The 21,521-nt window shown below is 43.4% G+C and overlaps 2 protein-coding genes and 1 pseudogene across 2 annotated transcripts in view; 2 read left to right on the top strand and 1 right to left on the bottom strand.

Moving 5' to 3' along the window:
• LOC142185614 (olfactory receptor 8D1-like) overlaps positions 1-10,440 on the top strand; it is a 33,060-nt pseudogene extending 22,620 nt beyond the window's left edge.
• Positions 10,441-16,380: 5,940 nt separating this feature from the next.
• LOC142185611 (olfactory receptor 5V1-like) lies at positions 16,381-17,319 on the top strand. The gene has a single exon (XM_075261038.1). It carries the CDS (start codon positions 16,381-16,383, stop codon positions 17,317-17,319), a length of 939 nt encoding a protein of 312 aa, XP_075117139.1.
• Positions 17,320-17,821: 502 nt separating this feature from the next.
• LOC142185610 (cytochrome P450 2G1-like) overlaps positions 17,822-21,521 on the bottom strand; it is a 29,379-nt gene continuing 25,679 nt past the window's right edge. The window contains exons 6-9 of the mRNA XM_075261037.1: positions 19,378-19,466; positions 18,835-18,953; positions 18,584-18,752; positions 17,822-17,916 (exon numbers count right to left, since the gene is read on the bottom strand). Coding sequence (XP_075117138.1) covers positions 17,822-17,916; positions 18,584-18,752; positions 18,835-18,953; positions 19,378-19,466 — 472 coding nt within the window. The remainder of the gene's footprint in view (positions 17,917-18,583; positions 18,753-18,834; positions 18,954-19,377; positions 19,467-21,521) is intronic.

The raw sequence follows: 21,521 nt of genomic DNA, 5'->3' as shown, positions 1-21,521 counted from the left end.
TTATCTATGAAGAGTAAGGCAAAGGATGGCGCTCACAGGTCCAGGTCCATCATTATTTATCTATGAAGACTAAGGCAAAGGATGGCGCTCACAGGTCCAGGCCCATCATTATTTATCTATGAAGACTAAGGCAAAGGACGGCGCTCACAGGTCCAGGTCCATCATTATTTATCTATGAAGAGTAAGGCAAAGGACGGCGCTCACAGGTCCAGGCCCATCATTATTTATCTATGAAGAATAAGGCAAAGGACGGCGCTCACAGGTCCAGGCCCATCATTATTTATCTATGAAAAATAAGGCAAAGGACGGCGCTCACAGGTCCAGGCCCATCATTATTTATCTATGAAGACTAAGGCAAAGGACGGCGCTCACGGGTCCAGGCCCATCATTATTTATCTATGAAGAGTAAGGCAAAGGACGACGCTCACAGGTCCATCATTATTTATCTATGAAGACTAAGGTAAAGGACGGCGCTCACAGGTCCAGGCCCATCATTATTTATCTATGAAGAGTAAGGCAAAGGACGACGCTCACAGGTCCAGGCCCATCATTATTTATCTATGAAGAATAAGGCAAAGGACGGCGCTCACAGGTCCAGGCCCATCATTATTTATCTATGAAGAATAAGGCAAAGGACGGCGCTCACGGGTCCAGGCCCATCATTATTTATCTATGAAGAATAAGGCAAAGGACGGCGCTCACGGGTCCAGGCCCATCATTATTTATCTATGAAGAATAAGGCAAAGGATGGCGCTCACAGGTCCAGGCCCATCATTATTTATCTATGAAGACTAAGGCAAAGGACGGCGCTCACAGGTCCATCATTATTTATCTATGAAGACTAAGGCAAAGGACGGCGCTCACAGGTCCAGGCCCATCATTATTTATCTATGAAGACTAAGGTAAAGGACGGCGCTCACAGGTCCAGGCCCATCATTATTTATCTATGAAGAATAAGGCAAAGGACGGCGCTCACAGGTCCATCATTATTTATCTATGAAGACTAAGGCAAAGGACGGCGCTCACAGGTCCAGGCCCATCATTATTTATCTATGAAGAATAAGGCAAAGGACGGCGCTCACAGGTCCATCATTACTTATCTAGTAAAAGGAAAATGTTTGTTTTGGTACCGTGTTAGCCAGTAGTTATAAAATATAAAAAACAAAAAAACTTTGCAAGTCTTCAGTAGGTGATACCTTTTTTAATGGCTAACTCATAATGATGACAGAATATGACGTTTCGAAGCTTTCTTCTGAGCTTCTTCTTCAGATATAACTAAAAAACACTTTCTAGAGGCTGCATATTTATGACTGGGCACAGGGCTAAAATTACAGGAGGGAGGGGGGAAGAGGCTTATTACTATATACTTATAACAACAAACAATCAATTGCCAGATCCCCAGTTCTTATCTTAATGGCTGTCTTAATGATGTGTATAAAAAGACATAAACCCACGTGAGATGTTCATCCCATTGTCCAACGTCTGGAATAGGGTCATGGCCTTGTACTCATAAATCAGTCGCTGTTTCCTTGATTTAAAGTTCCCTTTTAAGATCAAGATTTTCATGTCATTGGTGATATTATGATCTTCCTGGCAAAAATGATTTGGCACGGGAAGATCAGTACTCTGTTGTTTGATTGTATGGCGATGTGAATTAATTCTCATTCTGAGTTTCTGACCAGTCTCTCCAACATACAGATTTTCAGTGGAACATTTGGTGCAAATGATCAAATACACTACATTAGGTGTGTTACAGGTGAACGTACCTGGGTCTTATATTCCCTGTTAGAGTTTGGTATCTCTATCCTGTCAGTGGTCAGTATGTGGGGGCAGGTCTTGCACCTCTTCTGTCCACATGGAAATGTTCCTTTGTTAGTCGGAGGTGACAGTGAGCTGCTAATAATCATATTCCTGAGGTTTGGTGGCTGTCTGTAGCATAGGAGAGGGGGGTCAGAAAATATGGATTTTAGACGGTTGTCTTTTTGCAGTAGTGGATGTAATTTGCGTGTGATTCCTCTCAGCGTCTCCAGGTGGGGGTTGTATGTGACACCAGGGGCACCCGAGTGTTCTCCTGTTTGGTATTGTATTTTAATAACTCTGATCTTGGTATCCTGGTGGCTCTGGTGATTTGGTTATCAACTGTTCTTGGACGGTAACCCTGCCTCAAGAATGTGTTTTTGAGGCCCCCAAGGTGTTCGTCCCTATCTGCAGGGTTTGAACATATGCGATGGTATCTGATGGCCTGGCTGTATACAATGGAGTTCTTTATGTGTTTAGGATGAAAACTATCCCATCTTAGGTACGTAGGGCGGTCAATTGGTTTCCGATACAGCGATGTGTCAATTTTGTTGTCCTGTATCTTGATGACTGCATCCAGGAAGTTTATTTCGGAGGAGTGATTGAGCGTCAGGTTGATGGTGGGATGGAACTGGTTGAACTGTTCATGGAAGGTTTTCAGCTGTTCCTCAGACCCGGTCCAAATGATTAGGATATCATCAATGAAGCGATAGTAGGCCCGAGGCCTAATGTTGCAGGTGGATAGGAAGTCACTCTCCAGCTTGGCCATGAAGAGATTAGCGTACTGTGGCGCCATTTTGCTCCCCATTGCAGTGCCGGTCCGTTGTAAATAGATGCAGTCACCAAAGGAGAAGTAATTGTGGGTGAGGATGAATTTTGTCAGTTTCACCACCGATTCAGCGTTCATACCTCGCTTTTCCATGAAAAACTGGCAGGCATTTATACCGTCCTGGTGTGGGATGTTGGAGTACAGGGATTCTACATCCATGGTGGCCAGGATGGTTCCATCTGGAAGGGGACCTATAGTGGATAGTTTGTTTAATAGGTCTGTAGTATCCTGTAGGTAGCTGGCTGTATCCTTCACTAAAGATTTGAGGATACCCTCCACCCATCCAGAGATTTGTTCAGTGAGAGTCCCAACACATGAGATGATCGGTCTCCCTGGGTTCCCAGGTTTGTGCAGTTTTGGAAGCATATAAAAAGTCCCTGTCCTAGGGCTTGCTGGAATGAGGCTGCTTAGGCTTATTGCTTCATCAGATAGGCCGGAGATAACCTTTTTTAGTTTTTTGGAGTACTCCACTGTGGGGTCTGAATTCAACTTGGAGTAGTAGTGTGTGTCATTCAGCTGTCTGTGTGCCTCCTGTATGTAGTCTGATGTGTTCATTATGACTATAGCGCCACCCTTGTCCGCTGGTTTAATGATGATGTCGTTATTATTTCTCAGAGATTTTATGGCCCTCCTCTCCCGGGCACTGATGTTAGACGGCAGTGCTTTGTTTGTATCCAGTATAGTTGATTTGACCATGTGTCTGAAACAGTCTATGTAATTATCCAAATCAAAATTTCGTCCAGTTGGAGGTGTCCAATCAGATGTCTCCTTTTTTGCTAAGATTGGAATCTCTGAATTGGAATCCATTACTTATCTATGAAGACTAAGGCAAAGGACGGCGCTCACAGGTCCACCATTATTTATCTATGAAGACTAAGGCAAAGGACGGCGCTCACAGGTCCATCATTACTTATCTATGAAGACTAAGGCAAAGGACGGCGCTCACAGGTCCATCATTACTTATCTATGAAGACTAAGACAAAGGACGGCGCTCACAGGTCCAGGCCCATCATTATTTATCTATGAAGAATAAGGCAAAGGACGGCGCTCACGGGTCCAGGCCCATCATTATTTATCTATGAAGACTAAGGCAAAGGACGGCGCTCACAGGTCCAGGCCCATCATTATTTATCTATGAAGAGTAAGGCAAAGGATGGCGCTCACAGGTCCAGGCCCATCATTATTTATCTATGAAGAGTAAGGCAAAGGACGGCGCTCACAGGTCCAGGTCCATCATTATTTATCTATGAAGACTAAGGCAAAGGATGGCGCTCACAGGTCCAGGCCCATCATTATTTATCTATGAAGACTAAGGCAAAGGACGGCGCTCACAGGTCCAGGCCCATCATTATTTATCTATGAAGAGTAAGGCAAAGGACGGCGCTCACAGGTCCAGGTCCATCATTATTTATCTATGAAGAGTAAGGCAAAGGACGGCGCTCACAGGTCCAGGCCCATCATTATTTATCTATGAAGAGTAAGGCAAAGGACGGCGCTCACAGGTCCAGGTCCATCATTATTTATCTATGAAGAGTAAGGCAAAGGACGGCGCTCACAGGTCCAGGCCCATCATTATTTATCTATGAAGAATAAGGCAAAGGACGGCGCTCACAGGTCCAGGCCCATCATTATTTATCTATGAAGACTAAGGCAAAGGATGGCGCTCACAGGTCCAGGCCCATCATTATTTATCTATGAAGACTAAGGCAAAGGACGGCGCTCACGGGTCCAGGCCCATCATTATTTATCTATGAAGAGTAAGGCAAAGGACGACGCTCACAGGTCCATCATTATTTATCTATGAAGAATAAGGCAAAGGACGGCGCTCACAGGTCCAGGCCCATCATTATTTATCTATGAAGAGTAAGGCAAAGGACGGCGCTCACAGGTCCAGGTCCATCATTATTTATCTATGAAGACTAAGGCAAAGGATGGCGCTCACGGGTCCAGGCCCATCATTATTTATCTATGAAGACTAAGGCAAAGGACGGCGCTCACGGGTCCAGGCCCATCATTATTTATCTATGAAGACTAAGGCAAAGGATGGCGCTCACAGGTCCAGGCCAATCATTATTTATCTATGAAGAGTAAGGCAAAGGACGGCGCTCACAGGTCCAGGCCCATCATTATTTATCTATGAAGAATAAGGCAAAGGACGGCGCTCACGGGTCCAGGCCCATCATTATTTATCTATGAAGAATAAGGCAAAGGACGGCGCTCACGGGTCCAGGCCCATCATTATTTATCTATGAAGAATAAGGCAAAGGATGGCGCTCACAGGTCCAGGCCCATCATTATTTATCTATGAAGACTAAGGCAAAGGACGGCGCTCACAGGTCCATCATTATTTATCTATGAAGACTAAGGCAAAGGACGGCGCTCACAGGTCCAGGCCCATCATTATTTATCTATGAAGACTAAGGTAAAGGACGGCGCTCACAGGTCCAGGCCCATCATTATTTATCTATGAAGAATAAGGCAAAGGACGGCGCTCACAGGTCCATCATTATTTATCTATGAAGACTAAGGCAAAGGACGGCGCTCACAGGTCCAGGCCCATCATTATTTATCTATGAAGACTAAGGCAAAGGATGGCGCTCACAGGTCCAGGCCCATCATTATTTATCTATGAAGACTAAGGCAAAGGACGGCGCTCACAGGTCCATCATTACTTATCTAGTAAAAGGAAAATGTTTGTTTTGGTACCGTGTTAGCCAGTAGTTATAAAATATAAAAAACAAAAAAACTTTGCAAGTCTTCAGTAGGTGATACCTTTTTTAATGGCTAACTCATAATGATGACAGAATATGACGTTTCGAAGCTTTCTTCTGAGCTTCTTCTTCAGATATAACTAAAAAACACTTTCTAGAGGCTGCATATTTATGACTGGGCACAGGGCTAAAATTACAGGAGGGAGGGGGGAAGAGGCTTATTACTATATACTTATAACAACAAACAATCAATTGCCAGATCCCCAGTTCTTATCTTAATGGCTGTCTTAATGATGTGTATAAAAAGACATAAACCCACGTGAGATGTTCATCCCATTGTCCAACGTCTGGAATAGGGTCATGGCCTTGTACTCATAAATCAGTCGCTGTTTCCTTGATTTAAAGTTCCCTTTTAAGATCAAGATTTTCATGTCATTGGTGATATTATGATCTTCCTGGCAAAAATGATTTGGCACGGGAAGATCAGTACTCTGTTGTTTGATTGTATGGCGATGTGAATTAATTCTCATTCTGAGTTTCTGACCAGTCTCTCCAACATACAGATTTTCAGTGGAACATTTGGTGCAAATGATCAAATACACTACATTAGGTGTGTTACAGGTGAACGTACCTGGGTCTTATATTCCCTGTTAGAGTTTGGTATCTCTATCCTGTCAGTGGTCAGTATGTGGGGGCAGGTTTTGCACCTCTTCTGTCCACATGGAAATGTTCCTTTGTTAGTCGGAGGTGACAGTGAGCTGCTAATAATCATATTCCTGAGGTTTGGTGGCTGTCTGTAGCATAGGAGAGGGGGGTCAGAAAATATGGATTTTAGACGGTTGTCTTTTTGCAGTAGTGGATGTAATTTGCGTGTGATTCCTCTCAGCGTCTCCAGGTGGGGGTTGTATGTGACACCAGGGGCACCCGAGTGTTCTCCTGTTTGGTATTGTATTTTAATAACTCCGATCTTGGTATTCTGGTGGCCCTGGTGATTTGGTTATCAACTGTTCTTGGATGGTAACCCTGCCTCAAGAATGTGTTTTTGAGGCCCCCAAGGTGTTCGTCCCTATCTGCAGGGTTTGAACATATGCGATGGTATCTGATGGCCTGGCTGTATACAATGGAGTTCTTTATGTGTTTAGGATGAAAACTATCCCATCTTAGGTACGTAGGGCGGTCAATTGGTTTCCGATACAGCGATGTCTCAATTTTGTTGTCCTGTATCTTGATGACTGCATCCAGGAAGTTTATTTCGGAGGAGTGATTGAGCGTCAGGTTGATGGTGGGATGGAACTGGTTGAACTGTTCATGGAAGGTTTTCAGCTGTTCCTCAGACCCGGTCCAAATGATTAGGATATCATCAATGAAGCGATAGTAGGCCCGAGGCCTAATGTTGCAGGTGGATAGGAAGTCACTCTCCAGCTTGGCCATGAAGAGATTAGCGTACTGTGGCGCCATTTTGCTCCCCATTGCAGTGCCGGTCCGTTGTAAATAGATGCAGTCACCAAAGGAGAAGTAATTGTGGGTGAGGATGAATTTTGTCAGTTTCACCACCGATTCAGCGTTCATACCTCGCTTTTCCATGAAAAACTGGCAGGCATTTATACCGTCCTGGTGTGGGATGTTGGAGTACAGGGATTCTACATCCATGGTGGCCAGGATGGTTCCATCTGGAAGGGGACCTATAGTGGATAGTTTGTTTAATAGGTCTGTAGTATCCTGTAGGTAGCTGGCTGTATCCTTCACTAAAGATTTGAGGATACCCTCCACCCATCCAGAGATTTGTTCAGTGAGAGTCCCAACACATGAGATGATCGGTCTCCCTGGGTTCCCAGGTTTGTGCAGTTTTGGAAGCATATAAAAAGTCCCTGTCCTAGGGCTTGCTGGAATGAGGCTGCTTAGGCTTATTGCTCCATCAGATAGGCCGGAGATAACCTTTTTTTAGTTTTTTGGAGTACTCCACTGTGGGGTCTGAATCCAACTTGGAGTAGTAGTGTGTGTCATTCAGCTGTCTGTGTGCCTCCTGTATGTAGTCTGATGTGTTCATTATGACTATAGCGCCACCCTTGTCCGCTGGTTTAATGATGATGTCGTTATTATTTCTCAGAGATTTTATGGCCCTCCTCTCCCGGGCACTGATGTTAGACGGCAGTGCTTTGTTTGTATCCAGTATAGTTGATTTGACCATGTGTCTGAAACAGTCTATGTAATTATCCAAATCAAAATTTCGTCCAGTTGAAGGTGTCCAATCAGATGTCTCCTTTTTTGCTAAGATTGGAATCTCTGAATTGGAATCCATTACTTATCTATGAAGACTAAGGCAAAGGACGGCGCTCACAGGTCCACCATTATTTATCTATGAAGACTAAGGCAAAGGACGGCGCTCACAGGTCCATCATTACTTATCTATGAAGACTAAGGCAAAGGACGGCGCTCACAGGTCCATCATTACTTATCTATGAAGACTAAGGCAAAGGACGGCGCTCACAGGTCCATCATTACTTATCTATGAAGACTAAGGCAAAGGACGGCGCTCACAGGTCCATCATTATTTATCTATGAAGACTAAGGCAAAGGACGGCGCTCACAGGTCCATCATTACTTATCTATGAAGACTAAGGCAAAGGACGGCGCTCACAGGTCCAGGCCCATCATTATTTATCTATGAAGACTAAGGCAAAGGACGACACTCACAGGTCCAGGCCCATCATTATTTATCTATGAAGAGTAAGGCAAAGGACGGCGCTCACAGGTCCAGGCCCATCATTATTTATCTATGAAGAATAAGGCAAAGGACAGCGCTCACAGGTCCAGGCCCATCATTATTTATCTATGAAGAATAAGGCAAAGGACGGCGCTCACAGGTCCATCATTATTTATCTATGAAGACTAAGGCAAAGGACGGCGCTCACGGGTCCAGGCCCATCATTACTTATCTATGAAGACTAAGGCAAAGGACGGCGCTCACAGGTCCATCATTACTTATCTATGAAGAGTAAGGCAAAGGATGGCGCTCACAGGTCCAGGCCCATCATTATTTATCTATGAAGAATAAGGCAAAGGACGGCGCTCACAGGTCCAGGTCCATCATTATTTATCTATGAAGAGTAAGGCAAAGGATGGCGCTCACAGGTCCAGGCCCATCATTATTTATCTATGAAGAGTAAGGCAAAGGACGGCGCTCACAGGTCCAGGCCCATCATTATTTATCTATGAAGAATAAGACAAAGGACGGCGCTCACAGATCCATCATTATTTATCTATGAAGACTAAGGCAAAGGACGGCGCTCACAGGTCCATCATTATTTATCTATGAAGAATAAGGCAAAGGACGGCGCTCACAGGTCCAGGTCCATCATTATTTATCTATGAAGAGTAAGGCAAAGGACGGCGCTCACAGGTCCAGGTCCATCATTATTTATCTATGAAGAGTAAGGCAAAGGACGGCGCTCACAGGTCCAGGCCCATCATTATTTATCTATGAAGAGTAAGGCAAAGGATGGCGCTCACAGGTCCAGGCCCATCATTATTTATCTATGAAGAGTAAGGCAAAGGATGGCACTCACAGGTCCAGGCCCATCATTATTTATCTATGAAGAGTAAGGCAAAGGACGGCGCTCACAGGTCCAGGCCCATCATTATTTATCTATGAAGACTAAGGCAAAGGACGGCGCTCACAGGTCCAGGCCCATCATTATTTATCTATGAAGAGTAAGGCAAAGGACGGCGCTCACAGGTCCAGGCCCATCATTATTTATCTATGAAGAGTAAGGCAAAGGACGGCGCTCACAGGTCCAGGCCCATCATTATTTATCTATGAAGAGTAAGGCAAAGGACGACACTCACAGGTCCAGGCCCATCATTATTTATCTATGAAGACTAAGGCAAAGGACGGCGCTCACAGGTCCAGGCCCATCATTATTTATCTATGAAGAGTAAGGCAAAGGACGGCGCTCACAGGTCCAGGCCCATCATTATTTATCTATGAAGAGTAAGGCAAAGGACGGCGCTCACAGGTCCAGGCCCATCATTTATCTAGTCTGTCTAATTAGTCTTGAGAACTTTCCACCAAGCCAGAAGGCCCAGTCTTGTATTAACGTCTTTGACTTCTAAGATGAATCTTTTTAGAATCCATCAATATAAACCTTTCATGCTCTGTCTTCCAGAATTCAAATGGCCTTGAAAATGTGGAGTTTCAGAATCGAACCCCTGTCACGTATTTCATCATTAAAGGGATATCGGAGGTCCCTGAGCTACAGGCCTTGGTTTTCCTCCTTGCCTTGATCATATATCTCATAACAGTAAGTGGCAATGCGACTCTTCTCCTGCTCGTCTGCCTGGAGCCTCAGCTTCACACCCCCATGTACTTCTTTTTGGGCAACTTGTCCTTTCTAGATATTTTTTGCTTGACAATAACGCTACATAAGATACTCCTGTCTTACGTGTCCGGGGATAATACCATGTCCTTCACCAACTGTATGTCACAGATGTACATCTTTTCCTCCTTGACTTGCAATGAGCTGTTGATACTGACAGCCATGAGTTATGACCGCTATGTGGCCATATGTAATCCCTTGCACTACCACATGACTATGAAGAATAGGATCTGTGTTCTTCTAGCTGCCGTCTGCTGGGCGTTGGGTTTCATGGAGGTCGTACCGCACATGTTAGCGATCTCACGCTTCTCCTGCTACAAGTCCAATGAGATTATTTCTGTGATATTTTGCCCATCATGAAGCTGTCTTGCAGTGACACCACTCTTTTGAGGCTTATTATTTTTTATAGAAGGGCTGTTCCTTGTCAGTTTTACCCCTTTCTTTCTTACCTTTATCTCCTATGTCTTCATTATTGCCACCATCCTGAGGATACGTACCAGTTCTCTTCTACACATGTTCTTCGCACCTGACGGTGGTCATACTCCTCTATATGAGTCTCGTCTGCCAATATCTCAGGCCAAGCTCTGCGGACACTTTGGACTCTAACAAGCTTTTCTCTTTATTTAACACGGCGGCGGTCCCCGTCCTAAATCCGTTTATTTATAGTTTGAAAAATAAAGATGTTAAGATGGCAGCGAGAAAACAGCTGAGATGGCTAAGGGTCTAATGTCAGTGTTACCTTTCTATCACAAGGACAGAACTTTTCATTTGCGCTGTTCTTGGGCTCGAGAGAGTACGAGCGAACAGCAGGGGACTCTTGTGGATACTTTGTGGGGGCCAGATACGCATTTACCAAATTCTTTGACCTTTCATTGATAAGTTGTACTGACAAATAAATCCACATCTAACAATAAAACGCTCTCTTAGAATTTCTGTTGTATCAAGTGATGGAACGTTCAGATAATGTGATATTCATTTCTCTACCAGGGGTTACATGACATTGGTCAGATATGCTCAGCTGCTTCTTCTTCTAGAACATATGATGGAGCCACAGCTTTGATTTCCCTACAGTTAATAGGTGATCTGGTAATAAATCGTCCATACCTTCTCTATTGGAGTTCTAGCTGTTGTAACCTGCTTCTGCTGAACCCTGTGAAAACCCTGCAGCAGTATGTAGTAAGGCTTGGCCGCTGTGAACTTCAAGTCATTGGTAAATGGCGATCTCCTCCTCCAGACTGGGGAAGTGAAAAAACGTTGAGCTATGTAATACTTCCGCTACTCCTTCCTTCTTCTGTTCACTATCTTGCCTGTAAATCTGAGTCTTAGACTAAAGATATGAAATATAATTTGGATGATTCACATTGCAGTGGTCAGAGAGTATACAGTATATTGTTATTACAGTACAGTACATTGTTATTACAGTACAGTATATTGTTATTACAGTACAGTACATTGTTATTACAGTACAGTACATTGTTATTATAGTACAGTACATTGTTATTACAGTTCAGTACATTGTTATTATAGTACAGTACATTGTTATTACAGTACAGTACATTGTTATTACAGTTCAGTACATTGTTATTACAGTACAGTATATTGTTATTACAGTACATTGTTATTACAGTACTGTGCATTGTTATTACAGTTCAGTACATTGTTATTACAGTACAGTACATTTTTATTACAGTTCAGTACATTGTTATTACAGTACAGTACATTTTTATTACAGTACAGTACATTTTTATTACAGTTCAGTACATTGTTATTACAGTACAGTACATTTTTATTACATTTCAGTACATTGTTATTACAGTACAGTATATTGTTATTACAGTACATTGTTATTACAGTACAGTACATTGTTATTACAGTACAGTACATTGTTATTACAGTACAGTATATTGTTATTACAGTACAGTACATTGTTATTACAGTTCAGTACATTGTTATTACAGTACAGTGCATTGTTATTACAGTACAGTATATTGTTATTACAGTACAGTACATTGTTATTACAGTACAGTATATTGTTATTACAGTACATTGTTATTACAGTTCAGTACATTGTTATTACAGTACAGTATATTGTTATTACAGTACAGTACATTGTTATTACAGTTCAGTACATTGTTATTACAGTACAGTGCATTGTTATTACAGTACAGTATATTGTTATTACAGTACAGTACATTGTTATTACAGTACAGTATATTGTTATTACAGTACATTGTTATTACAGTTCAGTACATTGTTATTACAGTCCAGTGCATTGTTATTACAGTACAGTATATTGTTATTCCTACCCTTCAGCAAGATAAAAAAGGACATAATAGTAACTTTAAATCTGTGCTGGATTTTTTACATAAATGGATCGGTTAGATTGAAGGCTATTGACAGATCCTGTGACGCCCCATTGGCTACAATGGAGAGGATCAGGTCAGGTATTCGTTGTTACCAGGGCTGTGGAGTCAGAGTCGTGGAGTCGGAGTCAGAGTTAGTTTTGGTTGGAGTCGGAGTCGGTAGAAATGTACCGACTCCGACTCCAGCTTGAAAATAAAGTATTAATATTTCATAATTGAATTTTCATATGAATGTTATAAATGTTACTCAAATCTATCTGTTCTATCAAACTATGAACAACAGTGATAAGCAGTTCTGCTGGAGATCGAGACATTTCTTACTTCTTGTGTGTCACTGTTCTACACTTAGAATACTAATTGTATTCTAATAAATATAGTTTTTGCTCTAAGTGGTCTGATTACTTATATGATGGTGAGAAACTGAATAAGCACGATGTTAATAGTAAATTACAACAGTAAATTTATTGTTACGAATTGGCCATTTATGAAGGAGCCGGAGCCGGAACCTGATAAAATCCAGGAGTCGGAGTCACAACTGTGGCTTACCGACTCCACAACCCTGGAACTTGTTACCTGTCATTTTAATAGACTTAATAGACAGAGACATGATCGTGCAGACCGAGGAGTCTGTTTTTTTAAATTTTTGTAACTTTTTGCTTTGTTTGTGTCCCATTTTTGCCTCTTTTTTGGATTGGGTACGCACTGTACCTTTTATGTTATGACTTAAAACTTGGAGAATTTGGGTCTTTGTATGCTCCAAAAACGCCATACCTAAGTTTACAGTGTTTAACCCTTCTGCTGCTGGACAGATGTGTGTTTGGTGGATAATTTGCATCCTACAAATAAGGGCGGGTTCACAAATGTGTCCCGGTCTCCGTTTTTAAGGTTTCCGTCTTCTGCCAACAGAAGATGGAAACTCAGGAGACAGTATCCAGCCGTAAGCACCTGTGAGCGTTTTGTGATCTCCATAGCAAAACCGGATTTTTTTAACCAGACACAAAGTCCTGCATGTCTGACTGTGTGTCACTGCGGAGACCACAAAACGCTCACGGGCGGACACTTTGTAAAGTCATTCAGATGAATGGGTTTGAAAAGTGACTGCTGGTCTCCGTCTCCTGTCCAGTTTCTCGGGCAGAAACCTAAAAGTGGAGACCAGGGAGCAGGTGTGAACCTGCCCTAAGATGAGTGCAAGGCTCAGTCACAATCCGTTGCTCAGTCTCTTGCAGTCACTTCCATTACATGTGCCATAATAGTGTCCATATCACAGATATAATAATGCCGCCATCATTTGCAGGAGTCTTGATACATGCTTAGCAAATTTCTCTTTTTTCATCAACATATCAGAAAATAATTATCCAAGTCATAATCCTGAAACCGATCTGCTACTTTGTTGGACTCCGACTACTACATACAGTAATGTGATGACTGAATTCCTGTGAAAATAAATATGTAAAAAATGACGCATCTAATTAATTACACAATTCTAAAAATTGTAAAATATAATTAATAATAACCATTTTATTTTGAGGCCAAAGTTGGACTCCAACTCTAAGTGAAGCTCTTGGATCGGATTCATCAGATCAAAAGTTTGATGCTCTGGAACACTTGGAAACAGGGGTCCTGGTCAAATGCCCAGTGTACCCTTCCCCTAATGCCGGCCCTGCCTATTCTATGGATAGTTCATCAACATTAGATTGGTGTTGGTTGGACACACAGAACCCCTCACTGTGACCAGCTGTTCTCGCCCATATATTCACAGAGAATGGAGCAGGAAGCAGACAGCTGTGTTCTCTATGCTTAGCGCCTATTAAAGTCCATAGGAGATCATTTGCAGTAACCTGGGCTGGACACTACACAAAAAATGGACATGTGACCTTGATGTCCTGTGGGGGTGTCTGGTGTCAGACTACCAACAATCTAATATTCATCACCTGCCCATATGACATGTTGCCAGAAAACCACTTTAAAGGGGCTCTATCAGCAAAATCACGGCCACAAACTAGCGCGGCGCATACGATCCCCGCTCCCATTGAAATCAATGGGAGCATGTACGGCCCGCAAAGGGTCCCGCAGCGTAGACGTGCCACATCACGTGGCACGTTACATCGTGTGAACTCTCCCTAAGAGAGTCAAGCAGAGTTTACCAGAGAATAATGCCTTTAGCCATATGGAGGTAGAGCGCCCCTTTATTAACTCCTTGAGGACACAGCCATTTTGAGTGTTTCATTTTCCTCCCTGCCTTCCGAGAGCTGCAACCTTTTAGACATAGTCTGGGGATTTTGTTTTTTTGTGGGGCAAATTTTATTTTCTAATGACATTAAATAATTTCTGGTGCTACAAATCACATTCCTATTTATTTTTCGATGTAAAATGGGGCTTTGTAGTCACCGAGAGGGCTAGAACAAGCGATCATGTAATCGATTATACAGTATCCTGAAAGCTGTTCTATAATATTCCTATCTGTGACTTTTAATAGGCTGCCATGAAAACCAAGCGATACCCCTTCCTGATATTGTGGGGGTGCCAATTGTTTTAAAGATGGAGCACAGCGAATGATGTAAAACCAAAAATAAAGAAATAACCCCATTACGGAATGCTTTTATGGACCCGGGGTTCTAACAATGTGACGACCCCTGGGATATGTGATTGAAGGCAGCTTTCAGCTCTACAGGTAACTCCGCCCCTGAGGTGCTTCACCCAATCCTTCCCCTGATCTCACAAGTAATTAATCAATCAATCAATCAAGGAAAGGGGGAACAGAACAACTCAGGTAGCCTAATGTTGCCTCCGATCACATGACCTGGAGATTGTGACATTGCCAGAAGCCCTTTGTCCATCCAAAGCATTCCGCCGAAAAGGTAAGTGAATAAATATATACTCCCTGAACAATCCCTTTAATATAAACCCATTAAAGCAACTGACCCTTTAAATTCATTAAGAGCAGAACCAATCCCCAGAACTGAGCGGCCAAAAAATCCTACCGATGCTGCTTAACTTTTGTGGTTGGTTCTCTTATTGAGGGATCTCTTATGTACTCTGCTGACTGAAAAACAGAAATGGAGTCACCCAAATGACTCTCAAACTCCCCAACATGAGTTTTGGGTTCTGAGTTCTACAGAACAGGGCTGGGGCTAATACAGCACCCTTAAGAGATGGCACATCTTTGCTTTGGTACACTTGGAGGGCTTCGCTTCAAGGAGGACGATTTTGTCTGGTGTCCCTGGTAATATGGATGGGACATTCTAGTCTATATCAATTTACTTAGACTTTACGTACTGGTAACTTCTATTTCTATCATTCTAATAAGGTTAGAAACATGTTCCTGGACTAATAATGTTGAGTTGTTAAATATATTACTGTTGTGTTATAATAATTGGTCTTCTGGGAATCTTGGATCTCTGGAGACTTCCTCCCAGGCTTACCAGAAGGTTATTAAATTCTCTGCTTGGTTTGGAGATAGATGCACAGAGAATGATCTGAGTACCAGGTAAGACTAGACATGACGGTCAATATTGTCCTCATATTACTGAAAAAAAAGATCAGTATATGAGATCACAATATCAAACCCAGATTAGGTCGTCATATTTTTGTCATCAGATCAACCACTGTAAGAACCTAAGCGCACATCAGCTATGTACTGTATAGAACCATAGGCACTCAATGTATTGCAAAAATATTCTGAGGTCTCCCTCAATCCCTCTAGACAAGAGTATCCATTTAATATGGTATTGTAAAATAAGGAAACCAAAGAGTGATCTGGATTGCTCCCGTGGTTGGATCTTCACAAACTTGAAATCCACCCACATTGAGATATTCCCTCCACCAATCTGATATTGCCCCTGTAAGCAATTCTTCTAAGGAAGAGCATTCTCATTACTAATGCATCTGATGGATATGGATGGACCGATGGACCTCCACTAATCTGATATGCCCCTTGTATTCAGATATTCCCTCCACCAATCTGAGATTTCCTCCCTCGTTCAGATATCACCTCCAACAATCTGATATTATTCTTATAAGCAATTCATTTTTAGAAAACAATCTCATCATTGGGGTATCTGATGTATACACAATGTTGTGTTGTCCATCTGTGTATGAGAAGTCGCTCTGTCCCTCCATACACAAATGCCAGTTTCGGGGAATTGCCTAGTGATCAGGGTTCCTGGAGTTCCCCGTTGTTGACCAGACACAGGCTTATGGAATATCTAGTTGATGTACCACAATAAGTATAACATACAAATATCTTTCTTCGTCTTACATGGAGATGTTCTTTGTTTCAGCACATCCATAAACCAACATCTTACATGGAACACGCTAACCAGACAATGGTGACTTTCTTCATCATTAAGGGAATTTCCAGTCTTCCGAGCTTGCAAGTTCTAATCTTCCTCCTGGTTGTTCTCATTTATCTATCAACTCTTGGTGGAAACGTGACCATTCTTTTGTTGGTCTGCCTAGACCATCACCTTCACACTCCCATGTACTACTTCTTGGCCAACTTGTCCATCTTGGACATTTCTTCCAGCACTGTCACTCTACATAAGATCATAGGAAGTTTTATAACAGGAGAGAAGAAAGTTTCTTATGCCAGTTGCTTAATCCAGTTCTACATATTCTCTTGCTTGTCTTGCAGTGAGCTTCTGATCTTGACCGCCATGAGTTACGACCGTTATGTCGCCATCTGTAAACCTTTACGATATTCTGTTATCATGAACTGTAAAGTGTGTGTTCTCTTATCCGTGGTTTGTTGGGTGATATCTTTTATAGAAGTTGTGCCATACCTTGCATTGTTATCCAAGTTCTCTTGTTATAAATCCAATGTTATCAATCACTTTTTCTGTGATTTTGTGCCTCTTCTAAATCTTTCCTGCAGTGAAACCTCCACCTTAAAGCTCCTCAGCCTTCTTGAAGGGCTCTTGCTTTTAAGCTTTACACCCTTCCTTCTCACCTTCACTCCATATGTTTTCATCATTGCCTCCATCTTGAGGATCCAGTCTAACATTGGAAGACGTAAAGCCTTCTACACATGTTCCTCACACCTTACAGTTGTTGTCCTTCTCTATGCCACCTTGGTTTGCCAATACTTGAGACCCATCACAGCAGACTCCTTAGAGTCCAATAAGTTGTTCTCTCTCTTTAACACCGCTGCCGTCCCCATGCTTAACCCTCTGATCTACAGCTTAAAAAACAGAGATGTCCAATCATCATTGAGAAAGAGACTGAAACATCTCAAATATTGGTAATCCAGGAGAATTTTCCTATTTTTTAGCTGAAATGAATACATGGCTATAGCTCAGCCTGCAGATACATTAAAGCACATCCCTCAAAGCCGTGCCCGACTCTTCACATCTTTGACTTATGTCCTTGAAGAGGTTTTATCTAATTTCATTTGGCAAAATATTTTCCTCAAAGTCAAGTAATTATTAGAGAGGGCTGGTGTGATGTCAGGGGTGAACGGAGAAGGAGTTGTACATGTGTGGTCAATGAGAAGACGTCTCCTGGCTCCGAGGAAGTATACCTTGGCTACACTGGTGCAACTGATTCCCAGCTCTTTGTACTGGAATTATCTTGGGATAGGACATAATAATCAGCTTGGCAGGGGTCCAATACCAGGACCACCCAGCGACCAGCTGTATGTGAGGTCACAGCATTAGGATGGATTCTGTAGCCTCTTCACCAAGCACAGCACCGTACATTGTGCAGCGGCTGTGCTCGGTATCTGACCATGTCCTAATACATGATCAATCAGCAGATGTAATGAGAAAGTTGGCAGGGGGCAGAAGGAAAGCTGGAATCTTCATGGATTACTTCAGAGAAATTGTTTGTCACTTTAAACGGTTCTAGAATGACAAGGAATACAATGATATTAAAAAAAAGTTCTCTCGTGATGAAACCTGATCAGCTGATCACTGAGGGTGAGAGACGTTGGATACTGCACTGGCTTTTTATTAATTCATCAGTATTAGATTTGAGGGGGTCTGACCACCGGCACCCCCACCGATCAGCTGTATGAAAAGGCCACAGTGATCAGCCGAGTGGTGCAGCCTACCTCGCTGCTTACCAAGCACAGAGCCTTATATTGCAGAGTGGTCCATTAGAATGGGACTGGGCTGCAAATGGGCCTGGTGTCCAATATAATAAAGGCCATTGTGATCTCCCTTGGCATACGGTGTCTGTACATAAGCAGTGATCCTTTATATGTAGGTACGTAGGGTTAGCTATGGTATAGGGCTGGGTATCCATTCATGAGGTTTTCCATCCTCCAGGTAGTCTTTCATACTGATGACCTATCCAGCAATCAATGATGACACCCTCCAATCATTGGGGGCTGGATGCCCAGACCCCGCACCGATCTGCTGAAAGCTACCACATGGATGGGCCTGGACGCAGCTCTACTCCTATTCACGTTATAAGCTCAAAACTTCAGGACTCCAAACCCATATCAGTTTTTGTCAAGCAGAAAAAGTCAGTGACAAATTCCTACATGTGAACACCCCCCAATATTACCGGGGCTCATCAGCATTACAGGCCTGCGGCAGCCACTGTGGATCGGGTACACTGTTTGTGTCTTAGAACTCCGTTCACTGTATTGTTGTGCTGTGTCTGTTGGGTACCTTAGTCCATCTGGAGGGCATATACCGCAATACACATTGGTGCTCGCTCTGCATTTAGTTCCCTGAAATAAGAGAAAGAGATCGGATTAGTAACACAAATGGAAAGCGAAATACTGGGAAAAACAAAAACTTTCCTCCCAGCACCGTCCAGTCCTTCTGCTCAGCTTTGTTGTCAAAGTAAATTTCCTCGTGGGCTGTGACATTCTGGATCTCTTCCACTGATTGGTCTCTGCAGTCATGTGACAGCTGAGGCCAATCAGCAACTTCAGGGAGGGACCCGGGACGTTACAGGAAGTGACATCACATGCGGAGGCCCCTGATTGACTTCCACTAGAAGGACATCAGAGCCCCGACAAGTGAATTTTTTTTTTTTTTCACACACACCCTCCAGCCTATTTAAAAAAAATAACATTTTTTTCCCAGACATTTCCTTTAAGACTGAGGTCCCACATTGCAGAAACAGGTTTTTTTGTTGCAGATTTTGCTGTGGTATTGTGAGCCAAGGCCAGGATTGGAATGAGCAGAAGGGAGAAGTAGAAGGACTTCCTAAATATTTCCTATTCCTCTTGTGGCCATTCTCGGCTTTGGCTCAAAAAACGCAACAAAATCTGCAACAAAAAAAAGCTGCGTTTCTGCAAGGTGGGGCCCCAACCTAAAAGACACAAGCTGTTCAGTAGTAAAACTTACTTTTGTAAATAAGAACTCCATTAATAACAGACACAAGAACCCCAGCGAGCACCGCGATGCCACGTGTGAGTGGAAGGAAGATCTTGTCTCTAGAGGGAACAAACATGAGAAAGGGATTAAACAGAAATGATGTGAACTGGGAACAAAACTATGAGCTTAGTGATTTATTAAAGGAGTCGTATGTTTATGCCCTACCCTTAAGATCGTTCAATCCTACTTATGCCCCAATACTATTCACACTCACCCCAGTACTGATCACACTCACCCCATTACTGATCACACTCACCCCATTACTGATCACACTCACCCCATTACTGATCACACTCATCCCATTACTGATCACACTCACCCCATTACTGATGGCACTCACTCCATTACAGATCACACTCACCCCATTACTGATCGCACTCACCCCATTACTGATCACACTCACCCCATTACTGATCACACTCACCCCATTACTGATGGCACTCACTCCATTACAGATCACACTCACCCCATTACTGATCGCACTCACCCCATTACTGATCACACTCACCCCATTACTGATCACACTCACCCCATTACTGATCACACTCACCCCATTACTGATGGCACTCACTCCATTACAGATCACACTCACCCCATTACTGATCGCAGTCACCCCATTACTGATCGCACTCACCCCATTACTGATCGCACTCACCCCATTACTGATCACACTCACCCAATTACTGATCAAACTCACCCCAATACAGATCACACTCACCCCATTACTGATCGCACTCACCCCATTACTGATCGCACTCACCCCATTACTGATCGCACTCACCCCATTACTGATCACACTCACCCAATTACTGATCAAACTCACCCCAATACAGATCACACTCACCCCATTACTGATCAAACTCACCCCAATACAGATCACACTCACCCCATTACTGATCGCACTCACCCCATTACTGATCGCACTCACCCCATTACTGATCGCACTCACCCCATTACTGATCACACTCACCCAATTACTGATCACACTCACCCCATTACTGATCACACTCACCCCAGTACAGATCACGCTCACCCCAATACAGATCACACTCACCCCATTACTGATCACACTCACCCCAGTACAGATCACGCTCACCCCAGTACAGATCACGCTCACCCCAGTACAGATCACGCTCACCCCATTACTGATCACGCTCACCCCATTACTGATCACGCTCACCCCATTACTGATCACACTCACCCCAGTACTGATCACACTCACCCCATTAATGATCAAACTCACCCCATTACTGATCAAACTCACCCCAGTACTGATCGCACTCACCCCATTACTGATCGCACTCACCCCATTACTGATCGCAATCACCCCATTACTGATTGCACTCACCCTTTTACTGATGGCACTCACCCCATTACTGATTACACTCCCCCACTACTGATCACACTCACCCGAGTATAGATCACACTCACCCCAGTACAGATCACACTTACCCAATTACTGATGGCACTCACCCCATTACTGATCACACTCACCCCATTACTGATCGCACGCACCCCATTACTGATCGCACTCACCCCATTACTGATCACACTCACCCAATTACTGATCAAACTCACCCCAATACAGATCACACTCACCCCATTACTGATCGCACTCACCCCATTACTGATCGCACTCACCCCATTACTGATCAAACTCACCCCATTACTGATCGCACTCACCCCATTACTGATCGCACTCACCCCATTACTGATCGCACTCACCCCATTACTGATCACACTCACCCAATTACTGATCACACTCACCCCATTACTGATCACACTCACCCCATTACTGATCACACTCACCCCATTACTGATCACACTCCCCCATTACTGATCACACTCACCCCATTACTGATCGCACTCACCCCATTACTGATCGCACTCACCCCATTACTGATCGCACTCACCCCATTACTGATCGCACTCACCCAATTACTGATGGCACTCACTCCATTACTGATCACACTCCCCTCAGTACTGATGGCACTCACTCCATTACTGATCACACTCACCCCATTACTGATCACACTCACCCCATTACTGATCGCACTCACCCCACTCACCCCATTACTGATCACACTCACCCCATTACTGATCGCACTCACCCC

Source organism: Leptodactylus fuscus, chromosome 11, assembly GCF_031893055.1.
Source record: "Leptodactylus fuscus isolate aLepFus1 chromosome 11, aLepFus1.hap2, whole genome shotgun sequence".
NCBI classification, from domain to species: Eukaryota; Metazoa; Chordata; class Amphibia; order Anura; family Leptodactylidae; genus Leptodactylus; species Leptodactylus fuscus.
Note: the sequence above shows the minus strand (reverse complement) of the source record. Positions and strands in the feature narration are given on the sequence as shown.

Bases quoted from the DNA above. Each gene is read 5' to 3' on its own strand.
- LOC142185611 (XM_075261038.1), top strand. From the start codon at position 16,381: ATGGAACACGCTAACCAGACAATGGTGACTTTCTTCATCATTAAGGGA.